Below are 23381 nucleotides of genomic sequence, written 5' to 3'. Positions count from 1 at the left end.
TAATTGCAGATATTGGTGTAACTTTCTTTGCAACATTCTTTTAAAATAGACATTTCTCTTTTTTGGCACAGCCCAGACTTGACTATTTTGCCAACGTCACCTAAAATAAAGATTGATGTTTCAGTTCTGATCAAGTCAGTTTTATTTATACAATACAAAACCACAAATTGCCCAAAAAGCAGTTTCACTTTTATGTCTATTTTCAAAATTCCCCGTAACTATATTGTGATGTTTCACTCTTGGGCGTACATGTAATAAAAGAGTTACCCCATTTGGACTGAATGTACTATTCAAGATGACTTCATAGATAATAATTTAAATTATCATTCATTATCAGTGTATGTCTGGATCTCAGTGGTGCCTGAACACGTTAATTAGCTTTGGGTACAAGATAAACTGTCTTGAGAATTTCTGTTTGGGTAGGGCCTAGTGGACAAAGTAAAATAGGACAGCTCATGCATTGCTTCTGAAACTCCCTTTTAATGTGTTCATAGGCTAGTCTTAACTACCGCAGTCCTGCCAATATTATACAAGCATACAAAGCATTTTTCTTTTTTATACCTCTGGTAATATATCAAATGTGCTTTGGTGAACAAACAGATTTGCAATTAGTTTAGGCATGACAATTAGCGCCATCCACAGGTAATAATGGGTACTGCTTTTGATTACCCTATGGAAGCCTAGTGAACTGAGATTCCCAGCAGGTGTGATGGATGAATGAATGAATGAACCAAATTTTTAATTATACCTTTATTCATTTTTTAAGGCCACATATGAATAACATTTCATTTTTAAAGTTGATCATTACTTTGTCAAGCCATCATGTTAAGCCAAATATCAGCATTTGCAATTATCATTTGACATTTTTTAAAACATAAAAGACAATGAGTCAAGCTAAAATAAACTATGAATAAAAAATAACCAAGTTAACTGAGTACATGCCAAAGCTGAAGTCAACAAGCATATTTTAAAATAACAAAATGTTACGTTCTAAAAAAGCTATATATTAAAATGAGCTGTGACAATTATATTCATTCAACATGTATGCATTAGAACATAAGCATTAATTATACTCAGCATTAAGGTTAATAATGAAACACCAAATTACCAAAAACTAAAAACAACCAAAACACATATCAGATTCAGTATTCAAACAAACATTTCATAGATTTCTCATTGGTAGCAGAAAAAAGTTTTAGAAAAGCAAACGGTTAAAATAGTACTCAAATTGCATAGGAACTGTAATATTAATTTATGCTTCTTATGTAGTGCATTAAGAATTAGCGTTGGAGCTATAGGTGGTGCTGTTGCTGGAAGAGAAGCGATAGGTGTAAGAAGATGAGTAATCCACACTGCCTCTACGAGATCCACTTCTGGATCCGGTACGGGAACCAGGCCTGGACCCAGAGCGAGATCCTGGGTTAGAGACATTGTAAGGGCTGCTGATTCCCTTGGTGGACATTGAGGTGGCCTGTATCATCTTCATACCATTGCTTTCCTCCACCATGCAGCTGTCCATGGCGTGCTTGTAGGAGATCTTCAGTTTGGTCTTGGGACAAGTTAGGTTCTTCTGGTGATTGTGTGTATCCTGAAGCTTCTGAGCCCCTTTACCATCTAGCCAACCTCTGCGGATAGCCTCCTCAATGGTAATGCGATGCCCAGAGCCGGGCTCTATCAGGCCTCCTGTCAGGTACTGAAACTCCAAAAATCTCTGGCCAGCCTCATAAGGCAGCCATGTCTCCTTCACTGCTTCTGCTGCAGACATCTTCCTTTTAGTCTTCACATCCTCAAATCCAACATAGGCTTTCTGGGCAGGTTTCAGCTTATTGGCCAGGGATTCGTCAATGATGCTCTGTTGTACAGCATCCTGCAGCGACAGTCTCTCACCAGTGGCAGGGTTTATAATGCCCCCGGTGCAAGCTTGGGCCTCCAACAACCTCTGTGCTGTAATAGTATCAATTATGCCTCTTCGGTGTCCCTCTGGAATAGTTATCTTCTCCAAAGTCTCTGTGTCAAATATGGCCGCCACAGGGCTCAGGTCATCAAACATCTCTGGGGGAGAGACTGTTATAGAAATACTACTGAAGCGTTTGCGAACAGTAGGAGAGGATGGGGTGGGACTGCTGCAGGTGACCATATCATCAACATTGCTGGCTGCAATGGTCATCTCAGTGCAGCTGGTTCTGCTGGTAATTTTGTCGGCAAACTGTGTCAAGGTTAAAGTTCCAGCTCGATACTGATCCAAAGACTTCTGGTCAATGATTCCAGAGTCCAGGCAGTCCTGGATGTCATACTGGGTTCCTGTTTTCCTATCCACTATCACCAAATGTGCAGCACCATCTGACCCCTTGATAGTTATTTCCTCCCACTCACACTCTTGCTCTGACAGGTCCAGGAAAGTGTCATAATCAATGAGCTCCCGGTGATAGGCCTCCCTCACTGACATCTCTAGCCCAGTGTCTGGATCAACAATCACAACTCGCCTCTTGCGAAGGACATTGGTACGGCTCTCTTGTGACTTCTGGGGTTTCTTCTTGTCTCTCAGTGGAAGGAGTATCAGGCCTGTTTTGGGATCTTTGATGCACCTGTCCTTCAGCTGAAGATATGTCAGGTTGTCCTTGGTATTAGGGTCAAAGAACCCTTTTGTGTCATCTCCTTCATAGGTTAAGATCTCATTCATCTCCTCATCAAAATATCCCCTTTTATAGGCAACAGCAACATCAATACGGTGGCTGTGTTTGGGGTCAATAATTCCACCACTGGCAATCTGGGCCTCAAGCAGACGGATTCCATGACCTTTCTCAATAAGATCTTTCTCAATAGCCTGGAAGAGGGAGATTTTCTTTCCTGTGGATGGGTCTGTGTATCCAGTTACAGCTTTCTCTGCAGACAACAGCTTATTCTTAAACTCTTTTCCTATCAAACATCTCTTTGCAGCCTCTTCCACTGTCAAGAACACATTGTTCACTGGATCAACAATGAAGCCAGATGAGGCTTGGGCCTCAAGAAGCTCCAAGGTGGTTCCTCTCATGAGCAGACCTTCCTTCATTGCCTGATAGAAGGGCAATATTCTCTCATTAGCCTCATCATAGATCCCTGCAATACAGGTCGAGCCATAGAGATAGGACCTCAGCTTGTCTTCTATATCTTTGCTGGAGAGCTTACCCTGGTTTATCTTGTCCAAGTCAGTTTCATCCAGCAGTTCAGATTGGACAAGCTCTGTGACAGACACTTCACCACGGAGACCCTTTACTGTCATGGCCTTTTCTGGGCCAGACAGCAGAAGCAAGCCAGACACAGGTTCCATTGTACACTTCTTCCTAAGATCACTGTAGCTTATCTTTTCTCCTGTTGCTGGATCCAGGTAGCAAGTGGGTTTTTTGTTCAAAGCTCTGTACAGCTCCTCATCAATAAGATTGCGATCCAAGGCCAGATCTTTTGGCAGGAACACACTCAGAACAGGATCCAATATTCCTCCAACAGACTCCTGAGCCTGGAGCAAGCGGATGGCTGTTTCTTTGTCAAGACGTCCCTGTTTGCAAGCCTGGCCCACAGATAACACTTTGCCAGTGTATGGATCTTTGAAACCTGTGCTTGCTGCTTCAGCTGTCACCAAGGTGTCTCTGTCTTCTGTCTCCACAATCCCTCTGGAACAGGCAGTATCCACAGGCATCTTCTCATCAAAATTAGGGTCCACTATGTAGCCTGTTGCTGCTTGAGCTTCAAGCAGCATGAGAGCGCTTTCTGGGCTGAGGAGGTTCTTGTTTTTGGCTTCAGTGAATGGCATTTTCCCTTGGGAACCAGTTTTCATGCCAGCAATAATGCCAGTACCCTTGAGACTGAGTTGGATTTCCACAGCAACCTCATCCACTGTTTTTTTTCCCTTTAGGAGCCGGTCTAGGGTGGCTTTGCTGATTATACCACAGTCACAAAGCTGGTGGGCTGTGACTTTGCGGCGTACCCCATCAAATATCAGCTTGGAAGGATCAACTGTTGGGACCGTCTCATCTGTCTGGGTCTGCCTACATGAAGTGTTTGGTCTCAGCTGAAGCCTCTTTATCTCTCTCTCCAGGGCATCCCTCCTGAGAGCCAGGTCTGATGCTTCCTTTTCAGAGATCAACAACTTGCTCTTGTACCTCTCCTCAACATTCTTTAGCTCCCTCACAAGCTTCTCTATCTCATTCTTCAGGGAGAGCCTCTCGCGTTCAGCTCTGTCCCTGTCTGAGTCACTCTGCCTAATCTGGCTATCTTTCAGCTCATACTGGCTCTTCATGTACGTGAAATCCTTTTGGAGGGCATTTTTTTCATCCTGTAGGCGCTGTTTGTTGCGTTGTTCAGTCTCAAGTGTGAGCCTGATGCGGGTGAGCTCCTCTTCTAGGCGCTGATTACGGTTCTTGTCCTGCTCCAGCAGTTTAAGCTTGGATAGCAAACTGTCCCTCTCCAGCAACAGCTCACTGTATTGGCTTTGGGAATCATGCACAATCATGGATGTCTGTGGAGAGATAAGACAACACATGATTATGATACAAAATTACGTGATGCACAGAGCAAAAAGGCCACATTTGCAAAAATCCACAACCACAACTATATACATATATTTACACATCACATTGTGTGTGTGTATACATATAAATGTATATACACTGTCGCCCATAAAGTTGGAATGACATTTTTTTTTACCTGTTTCCATGAAATTATTGTGACAATGTGATTCATTCTTCTCATTACTTTATTAATCAATCTCTTCCAAACATATCACAATGAAAATGTAAATAGGAATAAACAGAGGATTGTGTCTGAAAACTAAATTATTCCAACTTTATGGGCGACAGTGTATATATATATATATATATATATATATATATATACACATATATACATATACACACACACATATATATATATATATATATATATATATATACATATACATATATATGGATAGATTTCAGGGTGCTATATATATATATATATATATATATATATATATATATATATATATATATATGTATATACCGAGGCCACATTTTATGACATCAAGCATTCAAAATGTTATCGCGTGCGCATGAGATACAATTCTTTCCCATTTTGCTTACTTCATGGGCACAGAACACAATTCGTTCCCACCTGTATGGTTAATTCATGGGCAAAAGGTACAATCCGTTCCCATCTTTTGGTCAATTTGTGTGCATGAGATAAGGGTATAAACAACAATCCTGCACAACAGACCAGCTTTTTTCCCCAAAGCATGAAGTGCAGTGCACCTGCTTTTCAAGCATTGGGTGTCAAGTCTGGCTGTACACTGCTCCCAAATAATTAGGTTGTATAAATAGTATAACAATATAATAAGATTGGTAAAGGTAGGATACAGACTATAAATTCCTGGTACATAAAATGTACTTGGAAACAAACTGATTCTGATTGTATTGATGAATTGATTTCTGTTAAGTATCAGCAAGCACTAAGCAGTCTAAAATTGACTCTATATACACTTACCTTGTGTGCAGTAATTAACCAGAAAAAGGTGGGAAAAAATTGTATCTTGTGTGCAAACAATAGCATTTCAAGCTCTCAATGTAGTAAAACTTGGCCTCAATATATATTTGTTCTCTCTATGGCCAGTCTGGGACTGGGAATTGTGATTAAATAAGTCATTGTTATTAAAGTATGAGTTAAGTTTCGTGGCATAATGTAGTATAAAAGGTGTAAATTAGTAAAGTAAATTCATGCAAAATCACTTAAGTAAGTAATCTTGACTTCTGTCATCAAATACAACAGGGCTACTGTGAAATCAGTCTTAATGCACCTGCACATGCAAAAGCAGTAAAAACATGGAATGAGATTAATTATATGGAGATGATCCTTCAATGCAATCAAAAATACCTCAATGGATTGCTTTTGGAATTTGTCTATTTCCACTTTAAGCTTTTCTCTCTCCTTGGTCAGGTCATTGATGAGAGCCTGAAGCTCTGCTGTCCTCTTGTTGCTACTCTGAAGCTGGACATGCAGTGCTGAGATTTGAGTGGCACTTTCCCCATCAATGGTGTCTTTGCTAAGCTTCAGCTCATCTCTCTCCTGTCTAACTGCCCTCAGCTCCTCTTCCAACCGGAGTCTCTCCTTTGTCAGGTTCTGTGTCAGAGTCTTCAGCTTTTCAATCTCAGTAGTGTAATCATTAAGCTGGCGGCTCTTCTCTTCAATGGTCTTATACAGACTCTCATTACGTTGGTTGAGCTCATGAATGCGGACTTGCTCTTGCTGGAGCTTCTGTTTTAGTAGCTTCAGCTCAGCAGTCACTGTTGCCAGTTCCTCCTTGGTGACTTTATGCTCCCTTAGGCTCTTGTCCAGGGCCTCCTGGAGGGCCCTGAGGTCCTGCTCATACTTCCTACCAGAGGTGGAAGACTCTATCTGGATAGATTTCAGGGTGCTAATTGTGGTGGTGTGCTCTTTGCAGGTGTGTGTCATCCTCTCCAACTCTGCCTCCATTCTCTTTCTACGTGTAAACTCCTCCTGGGTTGCTTTCTTTTGTTTCTCCAACTCAGCTTCCATCCCATCGAGGGAGCACTGAAGTTCCCGGATACGGCTCTGCAGCCTGACATAACTCTGCTCAGCCTTGGTTTTCTCACTGGTCTGCTTCTCCAGCTCCACTTTGGTGATGCGAATCTCCTGCTCAGACACTTTAAGCTTGTTGACTGCCTCCAGATAGGAGGTGTTCTTTGCCTTCAGTTCTGACATAGCCTGTTTCATCTGACTGATTTCCAGTTCTAGAGCTTTCCTCTTCTTCCCGTCCTCCTCCAGGTTAAATGTTAGCATGCTGATCTGCCTACTCTTTTCCTGATTGTTTGTGAGGGCCTCCTTTAGTTTGAGATCATCCTCTCCTTTATGCTGTATGAGTGTTCTCAGTTGCACCTCCAGCTCACTGCGAATCCTTGTCTCTTTGGTCACTGAGGCCCTCTGCTGGCTGATCTCCTGCTCTGCTCTGTTTTTCTGGTCTTCAGTGTGAGCAACTGACTGTCTCAGTCTCCTCAGCTCCTCTTCTAGATCTCTTTTCTCAGCAGTGAGTCTGTCACATTGCAGTCTCAGTTCTCCAGTGCATTCTTCTTTCTCTTGTGAGACTTTCAGGGTCATAGTCTTGTTAACGTTGATCTCTGTCTCATGTGTCTGTTTAAGCTGATTAATTTCTTGGATGCACTGTGTTCTTACCTTTGAGATATCTGATTCAGCATTTCGTCGACGTGCTGCTTCCTCCTCTAGCAATATCTTCATCCTGTCCACTTCACGTTCCTTGTCCTTCACAGCCTTTTCCAAGTCAATCTTGTTCCAGTTAAGCTCTTCCAGTTCTTTCTGTCTGCGGCGGACAGCCGCCTCATACTCTTCTTGTTGGCTGGTGTAGCGCTCCTCTGCTAGCCTTCTTTTCCTCTTTTCCTCATCCAGCTGGTATTTAATGCGCGTCAGCTGGTCCATAAGATCTTGAATCTGGCTCTGTGTATTGCCCAGGCTTTCCTTGGCAGAGTTGGCTTGCATTGCTGTGGTTCTTTTCACTTCCTCCATAGAAATGAGCTGGTCTTTTGACTGAGTGAGCTCCAGCTTGTAGCGGGCCAAAGTATCCTCCAGAGATTTGTTTTTCTGGTTACGATCCTGGAGGTCCTCCTTAAGACGCCTCAGTTCTTCCTCCAGCATCTCAATCTTTGTGTTCCTGATCTGGGGACAACAATGACAAAAACAGCAAGAGCCTCAGTAAGCTACTTTTTATATTGTTAAACAAACCAATTTGTTAATTTATCTAATTTATCTATACAAACCTACCTTCAGCTCTTCCATGTTCTTCAGCAACTCCCCTAAAAACTTGTAGTAGTCACTTGAGCGAGTAAGTAGCTCTATGTACTGGGACTGGAGGTCAGCCGCCTGATGGAGTCAAAATTAATGGATTAATACTGATGTCAAATGTTCAAGTTTGAATAACAAACCAGTGAGAATTTTAAATGACACATTTAACAAGGCCTTTAAATCACACAAGCTCATAATACAAAAGAAATACAATGGTTCACATGATATTTAATAAACAAATAATAATTACTTTAATATATAATAACTTGTAACATATTGTGTATCAATATTATTTAAATTGGATTAGAGTAATTAATGGAGAGCCAGTGCTCATACCTCCTGTCTGACCACAGAAGCAGGTGACTGCAGCATAGTTCTCTTGATAGGAATATTAAGCAGAGTTTCCAAACCAGAACTGTAGGAAGCCAGCTGCAGCTCATAGTCCTGAGAACACAATATGGACTTCATTATTTTGTATTTTATTGTTGTGCCAGCTTGTCAATATGTATAAAAACATTTCAAATTGAAACACATGGATTGATCACCAACCTTTATGGAGGCAGCACAGGTATCTGCATTTTTATGCACATCTTCTACTTTTTCCTTCTTCCCTTTAATTTCAGTGTGAAGCGCCTGAGCAATAACACAGGGGGAATTAAATTCACATTCATGTCTATTTGTTGTTGCTCAACAAAAACGTGTTTTCATCTTTTAACTATTTCAAAGGCAGCAAACAATGTATTTACATTTCAGGATTAGCTTTTTTTCTCACTATAAAGGGTTTCCAAAATCAAATCTAATAAATAAAACTGGAAGTTTGTTGGCAACCATTTCCCTTTCATGCTGTTGTATTATGTTTACAATCCACACCTATAACAATGCTCATAGCTATGTACATATCAAGCGAAGTGTAGATTTGGGATATTTCCAATTTAAAATCAGTACAGTCAAGTTCAAACCTATTATTAATTACAATAAGTTGATGTAAACATGGAAAGACATGCCTTCTGTTGGTTAAGGTGGTCCATTAGGGTCTGGATGTCAGTGAGCTTAACCGTCTGGAGGTTGTCCTGGCGCTTCCTGGCATTGTCTATCCACTGTTGCACGGAAGTGCTGCTCTGCTGATAATGCTTCAGCTGTTTCTCTTGTTTCTCCAAGTCCCACAGTCTGCAGAGGAAAGAGTGGGAGGAAGAGGAAGGTGATGAAGGGATGTTTATAGTTTTGTTACCAGAAATGATGAATGCAGGACAATGAGAACTATCCACAGGTATGAAAATTGGAAAGTGTGTGTGTGCATACGCAGACTATCGTACCTGCTATCAATCTGGGTTTGGATGCGTCGCCAGCGGTCAGACATTTGACCCACCAGGTCTGAGTACTTGGACAAGTCCACGTCACACTTATGGAAAGGCTCTGAGACTTGACTGTTCCAGTGCATTGCTTTAGCTAGGTCAGACTCCATAGCTGTCAGCAAGTCTCTTTTTTGCTCCATATCACTCTTCATTTGCTTTAAGAGAGAAATGCAAAACTATATTCAAATGCAACATTTCAGTTATAAAATGACATCCTATTTAAACCTCAAACTGCTCATGGAGTGCAAATTATTCTAAATTCTTCTTCTAGATTTGACACTTTTACATCAAATTGTTGTCAATTTATGTACGTTGTCCCTGATAATGAAACAAATAAAGTAAATTTACATCTAGTGGTGGGTGCTATGATGATACTACCATATAAGAAGCAATTTTGTTAGCAGTTGGATTTTACCATATGGAATTACCTCTTTAATACCTCTGGCTGTATAAGGACATTTTGGGGAATTGTGCACATCATCTCCTCATTGGTAATATTGGATTTTCAATTATTTTTACATGAATGTGATCATGAGTATCATGATTTGTCAGGTAATTATTAGTAACTCACACAACAAAATAATCCCAACTCAAACCATAATCTAATTGTCTTCATCAGTTAACTGAACTGGCGCAGGTTACTGCTTCAATGTTCAAGTTTTGGTGGTGATATACTACTAATTGCAGCCTTATGTCGCACAGAGGATAAAGAAGGCTTTAGTAAGGACTGCTGACTAATTATGAGTATTATTGCTCTACACTGTTTTATGTTTTCAAACTAGAAAGGAAGAGACTGCAGATTAACTAACCCTAACCCTAACCAAATATAGAAAGTGTGTTAAACCTTTAGTGTGCTCCGATAGTTATCCAATTCCCGGAGGTCCAGAGAGGTGGTTTCCTTCTCTGTCAGACGAGCCTCATGGACTTTAACGATATCCTCGGCTTGGAGAAGGCTCTGGAGCAAGGCCTTTAGAGCAGACAGTCTGTTGAAGACACACAGTTATTACATTAAATGCATTTTCGCTTAAACTTTCTCTTTTTACTACAATTAATTAGATGAAAAGTCTGATCACTGTGTGTACTATTCACTCAAACATGGAAAAAACTAAAATTAATTGATTATTAATTAATAATGATTAAGTTAAACAAACATACCGCTGAAGGTAGGCTGAGTAAAGACTCTGCAGGCCTCCCAGTTTTTGGTTGATGATTTCCAGTTCAGAGCGGAGAAACTTGGCCTGCTCGGAGTCTGCAGGTATCCCCTCTAGCTGCTTTATAATATTTTCCCTTATCCGCAGGTACTCATCATGTATTGAGTCCAAATGTTGGTGCACAGTCTGGATATCAAGATGAATTGTTATTAAGATAATGTGACATTAACTTTTTCATTATGAATCTCAGTTAGAATCAGGAAATTATTGGGTTTTTTTTTAAAGTGTCCTTTATGTTTATCTTAAATCATACTGTAATTTTCTTGATTTTGTACTGTTACAATGTGATGTTCCGCAAATTAAGAACCTCACTTCCAATCAGACAGAAAAATTAATGAAAAGTTACATACCTGCAGCTTCTGAATGTGCATTGAGCACTCATGCACACTGTTTTCCCCCAGGGGAATGTGGAGATGACTGGTGAGCCCAGACTCAGCCAGCTCCAGCTTGCGTCGAAGTTCTTGCAGACTACTAAGCAGGGTGAGGCTGATGGTAGAACTGGGTGGGGCAGTCTGGTTAATGACCTTGACAGTGGTCTTGGAAACCTTTGAAGTCGAGGCCTTGTTTGAATCCTGTTTTGGGGGTTCTTGCTTCACCCCATCTTCCTCTTTATTGGTTAGAAGAACATTTGGAGAATATCAATTTATAGTACAATAAAATAATTATATTTTTACAAATTCAGTGGACTAATAAACAGTATACCAATATATCCCTTTTATATTTAGGAGATAAGGTAAAGACATTTTACACTCACTGAAAGCAGGCAGCTGGATAATCAGTGTGTCATAGTGGGTCTGGGCATTATCCATATGGCTCTGCATGGTTTTCTTGTCGTCTTCCCCAAACAGCTCAGAACCTTGGCTGGTACGCAGGAACTCTTGGTAGTGAGTCTCCAGTCTTTTGATGACACTGCGGTACTCCTCAGGGCGCATCTTAGACAGCTGCAAGAAAATTTAAAAGGGTTAAGGGTTAAGCTAAAGACACAGGAGGTGAGCAAGCTTCAGTGCGGACAGTGTTTCAGATTATGGAAAACTTGTCCTGACAACAATAAGTCATTTTAAAACTACAACCAAGAAGTTAAATGCATTTTTTGTGATATTTACCATGCTGACAGTGAGAGAGTTGATGTAACCAATGTCTTTGACGCAATACTGCCATGAGATGAGACTCTTGATGTTGATGTAGAGCTGATTCCAGATGCCCATGATGGCTTCATAATACTGCTCATTCCTAGGGAACAGCACAATAGATAAGTTAAGACATTATATTCTCCCTTAGAAGGAATTTGTCTTGGGCATTCGATAAAAAAATATGAGGTCCCATAATGTATCCAATATTACATTTTCAAAAATCCATTTCAGCTGACAGGATCTGAACTACCCCAACCAATATCTGTACAGCCCTTTTGCAGGCAATGGTCTAGAGTTCCCCAATTTAGTAAATCTTTCTTACTTGTTGGCGAGGCCGATGCTGAGAGGGTTTGGTGGGGGGATCAGCAGACACACAGAGGGAATCAACATGTCCAGACCTCCAGGTCCTGTCACAAGCCACTTGCTGCGCTGTGAGTTATCCTTCAGTATGCCTTCATTCCCTTTCAATATCCCTTTCTGAAGCACAAAATGAAAAAGAGAGAAAAGACTGAATTATACTTGTAATATTTAACTTCATACTCTGTGCCTGTGTGTGTGCATGAGAGGGAGAGAGCGAGAGAGAGAGCAAGAGAGCGAGAGAGAGAGAGGGAGAGAGAGAGAGAGAGAGAGAGAGAGAGAGAGAGAGAGAGAGAGAGAGAGAGAGCGAGCATATATCTCACCTGGTCTTGTTTGAAGTCACATAAGGCCTGGACTATGACGGGGGTGGTGCTCTTCTCCTCAGGGTTGCGAGGTTTCAGCCTAACAATATTCTTAGACTTGCTGACCAGATTTTGGACCTGCCTCTTATTCTCCATGATTTTCTCCTTCTCTTTCTGTAAACATTTATAAATCAGATGTAAGTTCTCAACTGAGCCACTGTACACTGCAACTATCAGGAGTCTGATTTGTTTTTGGGGTGTTTTTTGCTTTTCGTCAATTTAAAATTAAAAAACATATCGTAGGATGTACATGGAAACAGGTAGACAAGCAAAAGTGTTACATTTACTCTCTTAGAAACTGGCTGAACCAGGCAGACATGCAAATTATTTTCACCCCTGTCACTCAACAGAACAGAATGTCTGAGGGTGTTTTGTGCTCCACAGATGCAGGGAAATATATATGTTCTCGACTTCATAGAGTACAATCATACCTCCAGGTATTTCAGTAGTTCAACAAGGTTATCCAGTGAAGTGTTTTTGTCACAGGAGAACTTGCTACGAATAGTCTCATGCTCCTTCTGCAGCTTCGTATAGGTCTCATTGGCCTCCTTGAAAAACTGAAGATAAGGCAATAAAAGGTTTTGATTGGTGTTCAGACAGGAAAACATACTGGGTTTCTATTTTCACATGGGCTGCAGCTGGATGGACCACTTACTTGACTGTAGGCAGCATTCTCCTTCAAATGAACATGGATACACTTAGTGATCTGGAGGAGCCAGCTCCACTGGGTCTGCAAGGTGTCCATGTATGCCTGTGGGCACAAATCCACTTTTTAGTACAAAAGCACCAGATAATATGGTGATTGGGATAGAATAACACTCAGAAAAATACACTTTACTTCAATCTTATCTGAGGCAGAATGGTTGTTGTTCAAGAGGCCATCTGCTTTCACTTTTAGCTTGTTTAGCTCCTTCTCCTTCTCCTCCAGATCTCTCATCAGCCTCTGTTAGAGAAACAGAAAGTAAGGGACCCAAAACGTCACACACTGCACAAACATAACTAACATTTTATTTGTAAAATAAATATTACATTTCAAGCTATTGTCGCATTTATTAACTGTGATAAAAACACAAAACAAGGGTAAAAGAGGAGTTAAGTCTGATATACTTACTGAGTAGCTCTCTTGTTTCTTAGGGATATAATTGTCAATGTTTTTGTCTCCCCAGTCAAACACCAGCTCCTCTTCCTCCTTCTCATTTACCCACATGATGGCACGAGAGATCTCCTCGATGATGCCTTGAAGCTCACGCAGCTGACTTACACGGCTGTGGGACATTTTCTGAGATAGATGCATGGTAAATGAGTGAATATGATTTTTTTTTTAAACTGCTATGGTGATAATACTTAATGCTATTGAATACATTTTTTTTGTTTGGTTTTACCTGCAGGCTGTCCCATTCTTGTTCCAAAATATAGACGTTGTACTTGTCACCCCTCATGTTCTAAAAAAAGAGATGTTTTTTTTGTTTGAATTAGGATGATAAAATATTGGGATTCTGTACACATGAAACATGCATATCTAAAGCATGAGCATTATGGGCAACTAAGAAGATAGTGTACACTTTTCAGTGAATGAAAAGATTTTATACTCAGGGTATAATGGTAGAAAAAGGCCACTTACCAGATCGTCTCTGGCACGGTCTACTTCCTGGCTCCTTTGGATAGAGCTGTGGGTTTTGTTGTGGTTTATGATTTGCTTTTCTATGGTGGCTGAGTCATCCCCCCATGGAGCTGTCTCAATCATACGCTGTAAAAGGCACAGTTTATTACTTTAACAAATACAAATACTGCTAAACAAATTACAATGTTAAATTTAATGTGATCGACTCAAAATAAATTCCAGTGCCAGTTTTCGTGGTTCTGAAGCCACAAGTCACACAGTGTGACAGTTCTTCTTCTTGATAGCTAGATCAGTTAAGATACTCTTATCATGGGATTAGTTAAAAAGAAAAACAGTATATCACCTGCCTTATCCTTTAGATCTCAACAGACACAGTATTTCCCTGCTATTAAGTCAGTCCTTAAAGCTATGTCATCTATTTTTTGTCCTCTAGGTGTCAGCATATAATCATTAAACACATTGTTAGGAAGGAAAGTATTCCAACTATTCCCCCCTTGTTCACAGCACTCAGCTTTGATAAGGGTTCTGCTAGCAACCAACCACAGCCTGACCCTGCTCTTTACTGGCATTTTTTTTCTCTCTCTCCCTGCTTTTGTTCTCTCACCACTCCCTTTCTTCATGATTACTTGGCTGAAGCTACACACAAGATGGTTCCTGAGAGACTTTGAACTGAGTAGACTTTCCCAGTTTATGATTAGAAGTACAGCAAAGGTGAAACATTGGTACAATGGCTCAAAGGATGACCAGTAGAACATTAAGACAATATATGTAAACAAAAGCGGCAGGTCAATAGGTCATATATTACCAATCTGGGACTTTTAGAATCAGCAAAAAGTAAAAATACTGTGACAAAAGGTAAAAAAGGTTAAGACATGTTTCTATATTTAACAATGAGGGGAAACTGTGGATGAAGAAATATGGAGAGGCGAGGTCCGAAGTGGTGACAGAATGACAGGGTGTGTTTTGGTTGGGTAGGAGGGTTTGGGAGTTCGAGAGTAGAAGGGCGTTTTCTCATGAGCATGTTGAACTGCCCTGTCCCATAACATCTGACTCAGTGCAAAGTGTCAGATTTCACACTCCTTTACTTTTACTTTTCTCTTGCTCCCACAACCACTTTATCATCACTGCTCCCTCCCTCTTCCTCTCCCTGCTCTGTCTCCTTCTGTCTTCCTCTATTTCTGTCTCTCTTTCTCGAATGAAAGCGCTCTTTCCTCCTCTCTTTGTTTCGATCCTTCGCCGCCTCTTTTGGCCTCTTTCACTCACGGATCAGGTTTTGGCAGCATGTCCAGATGGTTTCAGTTACAGGAGGTCAGAATATAGTGTGATAGCGTGAGTGCGTCCCCTCCTCCTCCTCCGTTAACATAACAAAAACTATTTCGCCTGTACATGCAGGCACTCAGATGCAATTACAATTACTCATACTCTCTGAACAGGTTAATAACTGTTGAGTATAGCGTCTGAGTTTTCATTGCATTAAACATCAAACTGACTATTTTCGGAGTGAGTTTGCATACATTTACAGTATTGTGACATATATCAATAAAGATTCTTGATTTTTGAGCGTTTCACTGTGTTCTTAAATGTCTCACCTTCTGTTGGGCGATCCAGGCCATGGCATCGTTAAAGATCCTCCCTCCCTCGGCAGAGCCCACACTGCCTCTGTTCCGTCTTTGGGTCATACCACCGCCTAACTGCTGTTGGAGAGCGCTGTGCATATGCTGGAACTGATCTAGACTGTAGAGTTTTACAAAAAAAGGAAATATTTTGTGAATATTCCCAGAGATTCACCAAACACTCAACTTCAAAGTGCTCAGCAGGGCAGAATAAAGATAATCTACAGCATGCAGTGAACTCTACAGTGTTACACCCTGTCTGTCTTAATTAAGCACTACATATCTGTGTTTAGCTGCAGACAGGATCACCGAAATGTTATATATATACAGTCACGTATGAACACATGCAAACGCAACGCAAACACGCAACAGCTGTACATAAGCTTACATGAGTGTAGGCCTGCACCTTGCAAAGACACACACACACACACTGCACTTTGTCTTACCTTCTGAAGACGTCATTAGGAATACGCATTTGCTGCAGATCTCTGCCACAGGACTTCAACTGCTCCATGGATTCTGTAGCCATGATCATCAGCTTCTCTGCCTCCACAGCTGGGCCCCCCTACACAGTCACACAGAACAGGCATTGACCTCATGTAAACTTATACTTCACTTAAATGTGGCTGATGACATTATCTGCTTCTAAGTAACATCACAATAATACGTCCTTTTAACATCACAGTTTGTTGGGCAGCCGACAAAATGGCAACCTTGAGCTGAACTGCAAAATATAATTCACAGCCAATTTTCCTCTTATTTTAATTAAATTTTCCTACCACTGCAGGTCAATACAAATATATGAGATCAGTAATGGTCAGTGTGATACATGTGCCGCACTTACACTCTGGAGAATCATCTTCACTCTCTGCAGGTATTCCTGACACTGGCCTGTCAGGAACATTGCCTTTTGTTGAATAGCTTGCACACTACATATGAGAAAAACAAACAATAATACAGATTTTACATATATCAATGTGAAGAGAAAATGCTTCATGAAGCTACCAGTGTATGGTAAGTACTCATTTCTATATACCATATACAAAGACTTAAAAGTCTTAAAATATTTGTTGGGAAAAAAATGACATTGTTCAGTAAAGGATGTCATCAATAAAATATGTATGCCTTAACAAAAGTGCTACCACAGGATTTTTTAAAGCTTTTGATACGCAAGGCTGTAAAAACTGTTACTGTTAATGTTGTTTGAATGTTATTAAATTGTAATGAAAGCTTGTGAATGTTTAGTTTCACGGAAAGGCTTTTTTAATGAACATCACAGAACATAAAATATGTGTGACAAACTAGTTTTTGAGGTGAAATACCCCTAAACATCACAAACTTGCACTGCAACTTAGCACAAGCTCATTTATCGTCTTTAAAAGTCTGGCTATGTGTCATGGAAAATGGGGAGGGGTCACCAACAAAAAAAAAACAGTTATCAATAATAGATTTTCTCTCTGTAAGAAAATGTTCAACTCCTCCCTACACATGAATCAATCCTGTATTTTGCTTCAACCAAGGTGCAGAATTAGTTTTTTGTCCACCAGCCAAATATAGTAACTGTTCAAATTTTACCAAGAACCCAATAGTTTACCATTGTTTTTTTGGGCTAGTGAATGAAGCAAATATATCAGCCGCTTGCGTATTTGACCAACATTCAGCTGATGGCTGGTGCTAATTTTATGCCCTGACATCAACCTTTAGTCACTGTGAGTGAATAGCTTATAAATAACTTTATGTCAAAGGGAATGTTTGAAAACCTGTGAAGTAAACTGAGACATCATTGACATTACAAAGAATGAAAGTAGTGGGAAGAAATTACAGTCAAGGGCTGTGTGCTAGTTCATCTATAGTGATTCAGAATATTAGGCAATGTAATAAGTGTTAGGCAATATAAACAATATAAACACATTACAACATGTTTTCAGTTTAATACTTTTGACCTTGGATGTATTTGGATTGATACAGTTTTGATATGATGACACTTGATGTTCTTGTATGTAAAGTTCTACAACATTCATAATTATTTGTATCATTTATGTCAGTCAGTGTTGAGTTTCCAATGGACTACTACTACAATGGAGACATTTTTTTCTCTTTTAAAAATGTAAACAAATTCACTTAATCTTCCCAAGTTTTTCAAAAGAGGTTCCTATGGGCCTTTGCTTCGACAAAGCTAAAAAAAAAAATTAGTTATAATTATACTACTTCATTTTACTTGTTTGTTACAATGTCGTAATTCTGTACACGTACGCCTGACTAATTTATGCAAATGTTTCAAATTAGTGGGACTCATTCAAGAGCAACAGGTGATTTGGAGGCTCTTACCTTATTCCACCACCACCACCTCCACCTCCACCCATGCTAACTTGCCCCTTCTGTCCACCGAGCCCAGTCCCATGCATGGAGCTCCTGGAGAAGGTGTAGGTGTATCCGCCTTCACCACCCTGGTAATCCCCCTGGAAGCCGTTTCCACCGACGAACCCGTCGTTTCTAAAACTCGCACTCGCCAAATCCGGTCGCGAATTACTTCTCTGACCCATGGTGGCCAGTCTCGACGTGGAGCCGCCGTACATACTCATTTTTGCCGAGTTTTTTGGTCAATATTTTCGAATGGTTTAGACGCTATTCTACTCTGCTGGGGACTGTCCTTGCGCTTCTCCCCTCCCCGTCTCCTGTTGCGCAGATAATGGTGTACTGTGAATAGACGGAAGCTGGCCTCTTTTGGGTAGGACAGAAACCACACCTTTGCTGTGTTTACGAAACATTCACCCAGTGGTCTGTGTGGGAAGATTCATTCTGTAGTATCCATGGAAATGTAATGTTGCAATCACAACTTTTGTTCGGCTGAATAATGATCACAGTGCTGGGAAAGTGACAAGAAGAGCAGTTTGGCTAGATGCCATAACTTAGTTATCAGGAAATAACAAGTACACCTAATGACTAAAGAGCTCTAACACCAAATGCCCTATAAGCTTTTTGAGACAGTTTATTATGTCAAATTCCTCTGGAACATTTTGATACCAGTAATGTTATCTATTTGGTTATATTGTAAGGTATTGTTTCGTGGAATACATAACTAGAAGTAAAAGATTAGTATCTGGGACAGCATCTGGTTATTTTGACTACAAAAAAAATCAAATTATTTTTAATTTTCCAGAGGAAATGATGTCCTTTTAAAGACCTGTGAGGGTCACTGTACCCAATTAGCTATCTACAAAATGACTGTGGACTTCAAGTGCTGACAAGTAACAGCTGTGAGTTGACAGCAATAAAAAACAACACATTTACTCCCCAATGGAGATAGTGGTGCACCAGGAGTTTACTGTCCTGAGTTTAACATTCTTAAGGGTTAAAAGGACTCAGTCCATTTGACAGTTCAGTGATTTCAATTACTTGAAGCTGACAGCCAAGTGATACCAGGTTTTTTGGAGGAAAATAAAGATGCTCCTGTTTGGTTTTAGTTTGTGTTTAACACATTCACATTTTACATCTGCCCCTTTACTCACATTCTGTCTTTACCTACGATCCCTCTGTTTCTCAACACACATTCAGGAAGGCCTGTGTGAGTTTTAAAAAGTGAAAGGGAGCATGACAGACAGAGCAGGGAGAGTCACACATACTTAGTGTCTGTGTGGCAGGTTTTAAGTGGGCTTGTAATTTCTTTTTAAATTGGGCAATTGAGTGAAAAATAAACAATTATCCTATGCACGAGATGGTTTAAATGTGCAATCCACACTATGCCTGAAATGCTTTGCTCTTAATAAACAATTGCTGATGGACATATTGTGCCCTCTGGTGTTGCAACTCTGAGCTATAGCCATTGTTCAAACAAATACTCCACTGCATCCCATATAATTGTGAGAAGGAGAAGGACAGGAGGAGAGGCAGGTGTGGTCATGGGTAAGAAGTAATCTGACGAAACCAACACCCTAAAGTGGCATTTTCACACTATTTAAGCCTTAGTTTATGAGTTTGTAGTACTTGTCTTGACCACACTCAGCCCTTTTGAATGCATGTGTATGATAAATGATTTTGAGCAACTCAAACAGTAATTATTTTTACTTTCAAATCATGACAGTCTCATATGTTATAAACATAGTTTCTTGAAAGGCTAGACTCACACTGGTCACACCCTGAAGGCACACCCTACAGCTTTTTCCCCCACTAATCTCAGGTAGGTTTGCTGAACATCTTTTTTTCTCTCTCTTAATGCAGGTTCTTCAAACAAAGCACACTGCAAGACTGAACAAGTATACTTTTCCAAACCTCAGTCTGCTCCCACACCAAAAAGATGGACTGAACACTAGGACCTTGCTGCACAATGATATAGTGAATGTTAATTGGAACCAGGCCATTAATTATAGGCTCTCTCCAATAGAAAAGGTTTGGCCTAATTATATGAAAACGTCACAGGTGCTCAACTGACTTGTTCAGGGATTGTTTCTGTCAGTAGCATCTATAACTTTATGGGGGGAAAGTGAAATCTGAGGTCACTGTCTCTCTAACTTTTGGGTAATATTTAACAAGAAGTTTGTTTTCTACTCTGAAATCCAGTCACTGTGCTAGAGTTCAGCTGCCAAGTTTGTCACTCATGCATGTGTTAACACTGACATCTGGAATGTAAAATTAAACCTTAAAAAGACTCACATCAGTATCTGTGACTTAAATATGGTTAATCAAAAACAATTCAACAGAACTCTCACATCAAGTTGTCAGTTGAAGATATTACATCTGGTGACTCACAGTGACTGTGAGACCTGCTGACACTTGTGGACGTACGTATGATATCATTTCCAGACAGTGAGGATGACATCAGCCTCACAGCTGGTTTATTAAATTGTACAGACAACTGACATTGTCTCACTAATGTTGCACCCTGACCTGAGTTTACTCCAGCAGCTTGTTGACATACAGGTGGCTCCTCATGACTTTTCCACTGCCTCATAAATTCACAGAACACTTGAAAGAAAGTAATTTCTTAATTGCTGCCTTACAGCATTATTGGTGGTTCTATTATTGATTTAATAGCATATTATAAGACGAAAGTCTTCACATCAATCCAGTAAAAAATGCATTCGGGTGCAACATAGATCAGGTCCATAATCAATCCAGAAACCCCACCCTTATAAGACATGTTTAAATTGCTCTCAGTAAATTTCATGGTCAAAATTCAGTTTCAAGCATGTATTCCTGCTGAAAATACTACATGCCTTGATTTTATCTTAAAGTGATAATAAGTATAATAAGTACCAGAATCAGCCTACCATATGGAACATGTGTGTAATTATAAGATGTAAAGTCCTTCTCAAGTCATTGAATTCTCCAAAATGTTCAAGAATATTACAGCCTCAGACCCTCACTTGTCAACTGAGAGAAAAGCCGTTAACATCAGACGTTGGGCAGTAATCTTGGGCTAGGTAACCTTTTTTGTTAACCACCATATGGAATAGGCTACAGCATTTAATAAGGCTCTTTATAGTGTAATGTAATCATTATTGTGTGTACTGTATTTCATTGCATGGTCATAATAAGTCTTATCTACGTTGACATTAACCCCAGAGTAATAAATCACATAATGTTTTATAATGACTATCTCTTGGACTTTGAATCTACAGTGAACTAAAACCATATTTGCTTTCTGTAGTTAAATTATTCTCCTGTGAAAGAATGTATAGTTGTGTGTTTTTCTCCCCCCTTTTACAATTCAGTCAGAATTCAGTCATAATATAATGGTATACAGTGGAAATATTAAACATCAACTCCTATCAAAGTTTGCACTACTTCATTTACTCCAGGTTCTCAGAGTATGTAATTGTCTCAAATCTTGAAAGATCACTCAAGTATGCTGATATGCTTGCTTCTTCACTTAATGCTCACTACCAACATTTCCACATAAAGTGAGGAAACAAGAATATTACTGTGCTTGAGTGATCCTTTCAAAAATTAGTGGAAATGTTATCATATACAGAAACTGTTACCTGACTAAAAAAGTAAAAGTAGAAGTTTTTTTTCTTTTTCTTTGTTCTTCTTTTACAGCAGAGGGTTGGGTCAGACACACCTATGGGTTATTTCTTTTCTACAACTCATGTGTAACCAGGTGGTTTATGGCTAAGAGACAGACAGACAGCACGCACACACACACACACACACACACACACACACACACACACACACACACACACACACACACACACACACACACACTCGGGCTGACTCACAGCATCACACAGGGGCGGATCCTGACACACCTGAAATAGTTGCTAGGGAGGATAACAACCAAGTTTGAATGATAACAAACCGCACAGTCAGATACTGTGACGGTACAACAGTCGACTGGTTTCTGTTGGCTCAGGGCCATGCGATATATGCTGCACATACTGCAATGAAAAGCATTGTCTGCTGACAAATTTGTAAAGGGTGTAGATAAAATAGGTCCGGTCATTAAAGTTTTTTGTTTTTGTGTTATTTTTTGATAAACAGTAGAACATACAACTGCCGACAAAAACAGGAAAGTTAAAACCTTTTCATTTTACAAAAAACCTTTATTACCGATTCATTAATTGTTGTGCAGCACATTGCAAGACAAATAATTTGCATTTAAAAGCTTTATTTTACAGATATATCCTGACATTCTTTGGAAGAGAATTCTTTAACCTGCTTGCAACAGACAAAGAAAATCCCAGCTACATTTACGTCACCAACTCCAACTTGTCATCAGATCAACTTAATACATTTCCTAGACACCAATCATCAATATTGCTATCATGCAATATTGTATGATTGTTGCTAAATAAGAAATAAACTATGAATGCTGCAATCAGCAAAAAGCAGTTGTTTCATTCTGCCTGCAGAGGTCATCAGTGTGTAACAAAACACAGCAGCAAGACACTGCAGGACTGTCAGGGAGAACTCAGTCAGCATGTCTGCAGTGGCTCAGGATCTTTTTTATGCTTATAATGCAAAAAAAGAGCTGTTAGTTACTTCTTAAAACAAACTTCTTAAAACGAATATGACACAGTGTGTCAAATAAAACACACTGTGGTCAGATTAAGCTCCTCTACTTTAACATGTCACAGTTCTAGGCAGTTACGTTTAGTGATAATTGTTGTAAAACAAACTTGGTCTCAAATATTCTGAAAACTAATTTAAATAAGGGAAAAATGTCTTCACTCATGGATCTTTGAAAAAACATATACTGTTTATGGCTTGGGTCAATAACTGTGAAACTGTATGTATTAGCACATTATGGCCAGAAGGGTGAAGCATTGCTAAACACATGTGAATGCAGTGGGAGCCTGCTGTCACATGGTTAGATAAATATAGTTTACCAAGCAGGTGGTGTGAATCAAACCTAACCAGTTTTCCTCTTTGTTAACATAATTGTATCCAGTTTCATGAGGCTTTATTAAATTGTGCACACAGAGAACCACAAAACAGAAAATCATGATCAGGTCAAATATGTGACTGCAATTAAGTGCAAGGTTTGGTTCTGTGACCATGTCTTCAATGCATTCACAAATGATACAGTGATTATGATTATATGTCTTAAAACAAGTTGGGTTTTACTCATGGGGGGAGCAGATTATAAAAGAATAAATTAATAATATATTGGGCCAAAATCATCTAGTTGATGAAAATGTATAACACAGCATGTGATGAAATAATAATGTATTACGGCTATAAAGAATGACTCTACTCTCATACTTTATAAAGGCTTTATGAGTTGATTTATGGGTAATTATGGGTATTTATTGGAGTTTTATCAATAGGTAATAATCCTTAAGGATCAATAAGTTTGGGCTTGCCGGTTTCTCTTATTCCAACATAACTTTCTGTTTATTTATTTCATAAAGAAGAAAACTCAATGCTCAGTTCACCCACTTATCGGCTAAAAATGTAATGAGGTCA

The 23381-nt window shown here is 39.7% G+C and overlaps 1 protein-coding gene across 2 annotated transcripts; it reads right to left on the bottom strand.

The window, feature by feature from the left end:
* Positions 1 to 741: 741 nt before the first annotated feature.
* Positions 742 to 18137, bottom strand: dspa (desmoplakin a). 2 transcript variants are annotated; one of them, XM_062428549.1, is made up of 24 exons: positions 17799 to 18137; positions 16315 to 16399; positions 15917 to 16035; positions 15447 to 15591; positions 13858 to 13983; positions 13619 to 13678; positions 13348 to 13515; positions 13075 to 13179; positions 12892 to 12987; positions 12668 to 12793; positions 12198 to 12350; positions 11840 to 11994; positions 11491 to 11617; positions 11142 to 11328; positions 10738 to 10994; positions 10332 to 10513; positions 10021 to 10159; positions 9138 to 9331; positions 8829 to 8991; positions 8374 to 8457; positions 8161 to 8268; positions 7804 to 7902; positions 5884 to 7698; positions 742 to 4492 (listed from the first exon to the last, which is right to left on the bottom strand). In XM_062428549.1, the coding sequence occupies exons 1-24, from the start codon at positions 18050 to 18052 to the stop codon at positions 1274 to 1276; spliced, it is 8166 nt and encodes a 2721-aa protein (XP_062284533.1). In that variant the 5' UTR covers positions 18053 to 18137; the 3' UTR covers positions 742 to 1273. The 2 variants fall into 2 exon arrangements, with proteins under 2 accessions (XP_062284533.1, XP_062284534.1); XM_062428550.1 differs by having other exon boundaries at positions 7201 to 7698.
* Positions 18138 to 23381: the final 5244 nt, after the last annotated feature.

Source organism: Scomber scombrus, chromosome 11 (assembly GCF_963691925.1).
Source record: "Scomber scombrus chromosome 11, fScoSco1.1, whole genome shotgun sequence".
Lineage (NCBI taxonomy): Eukaryota > Metazoa > Chordata > Actinopteri > Scombriformes > Scombridae > Scomber > Scomber scombrus.
Note: the sequence above shows the minus strand (reverse complement) of the source record. Positions and strands in the feature narration are given on the sequence as shown.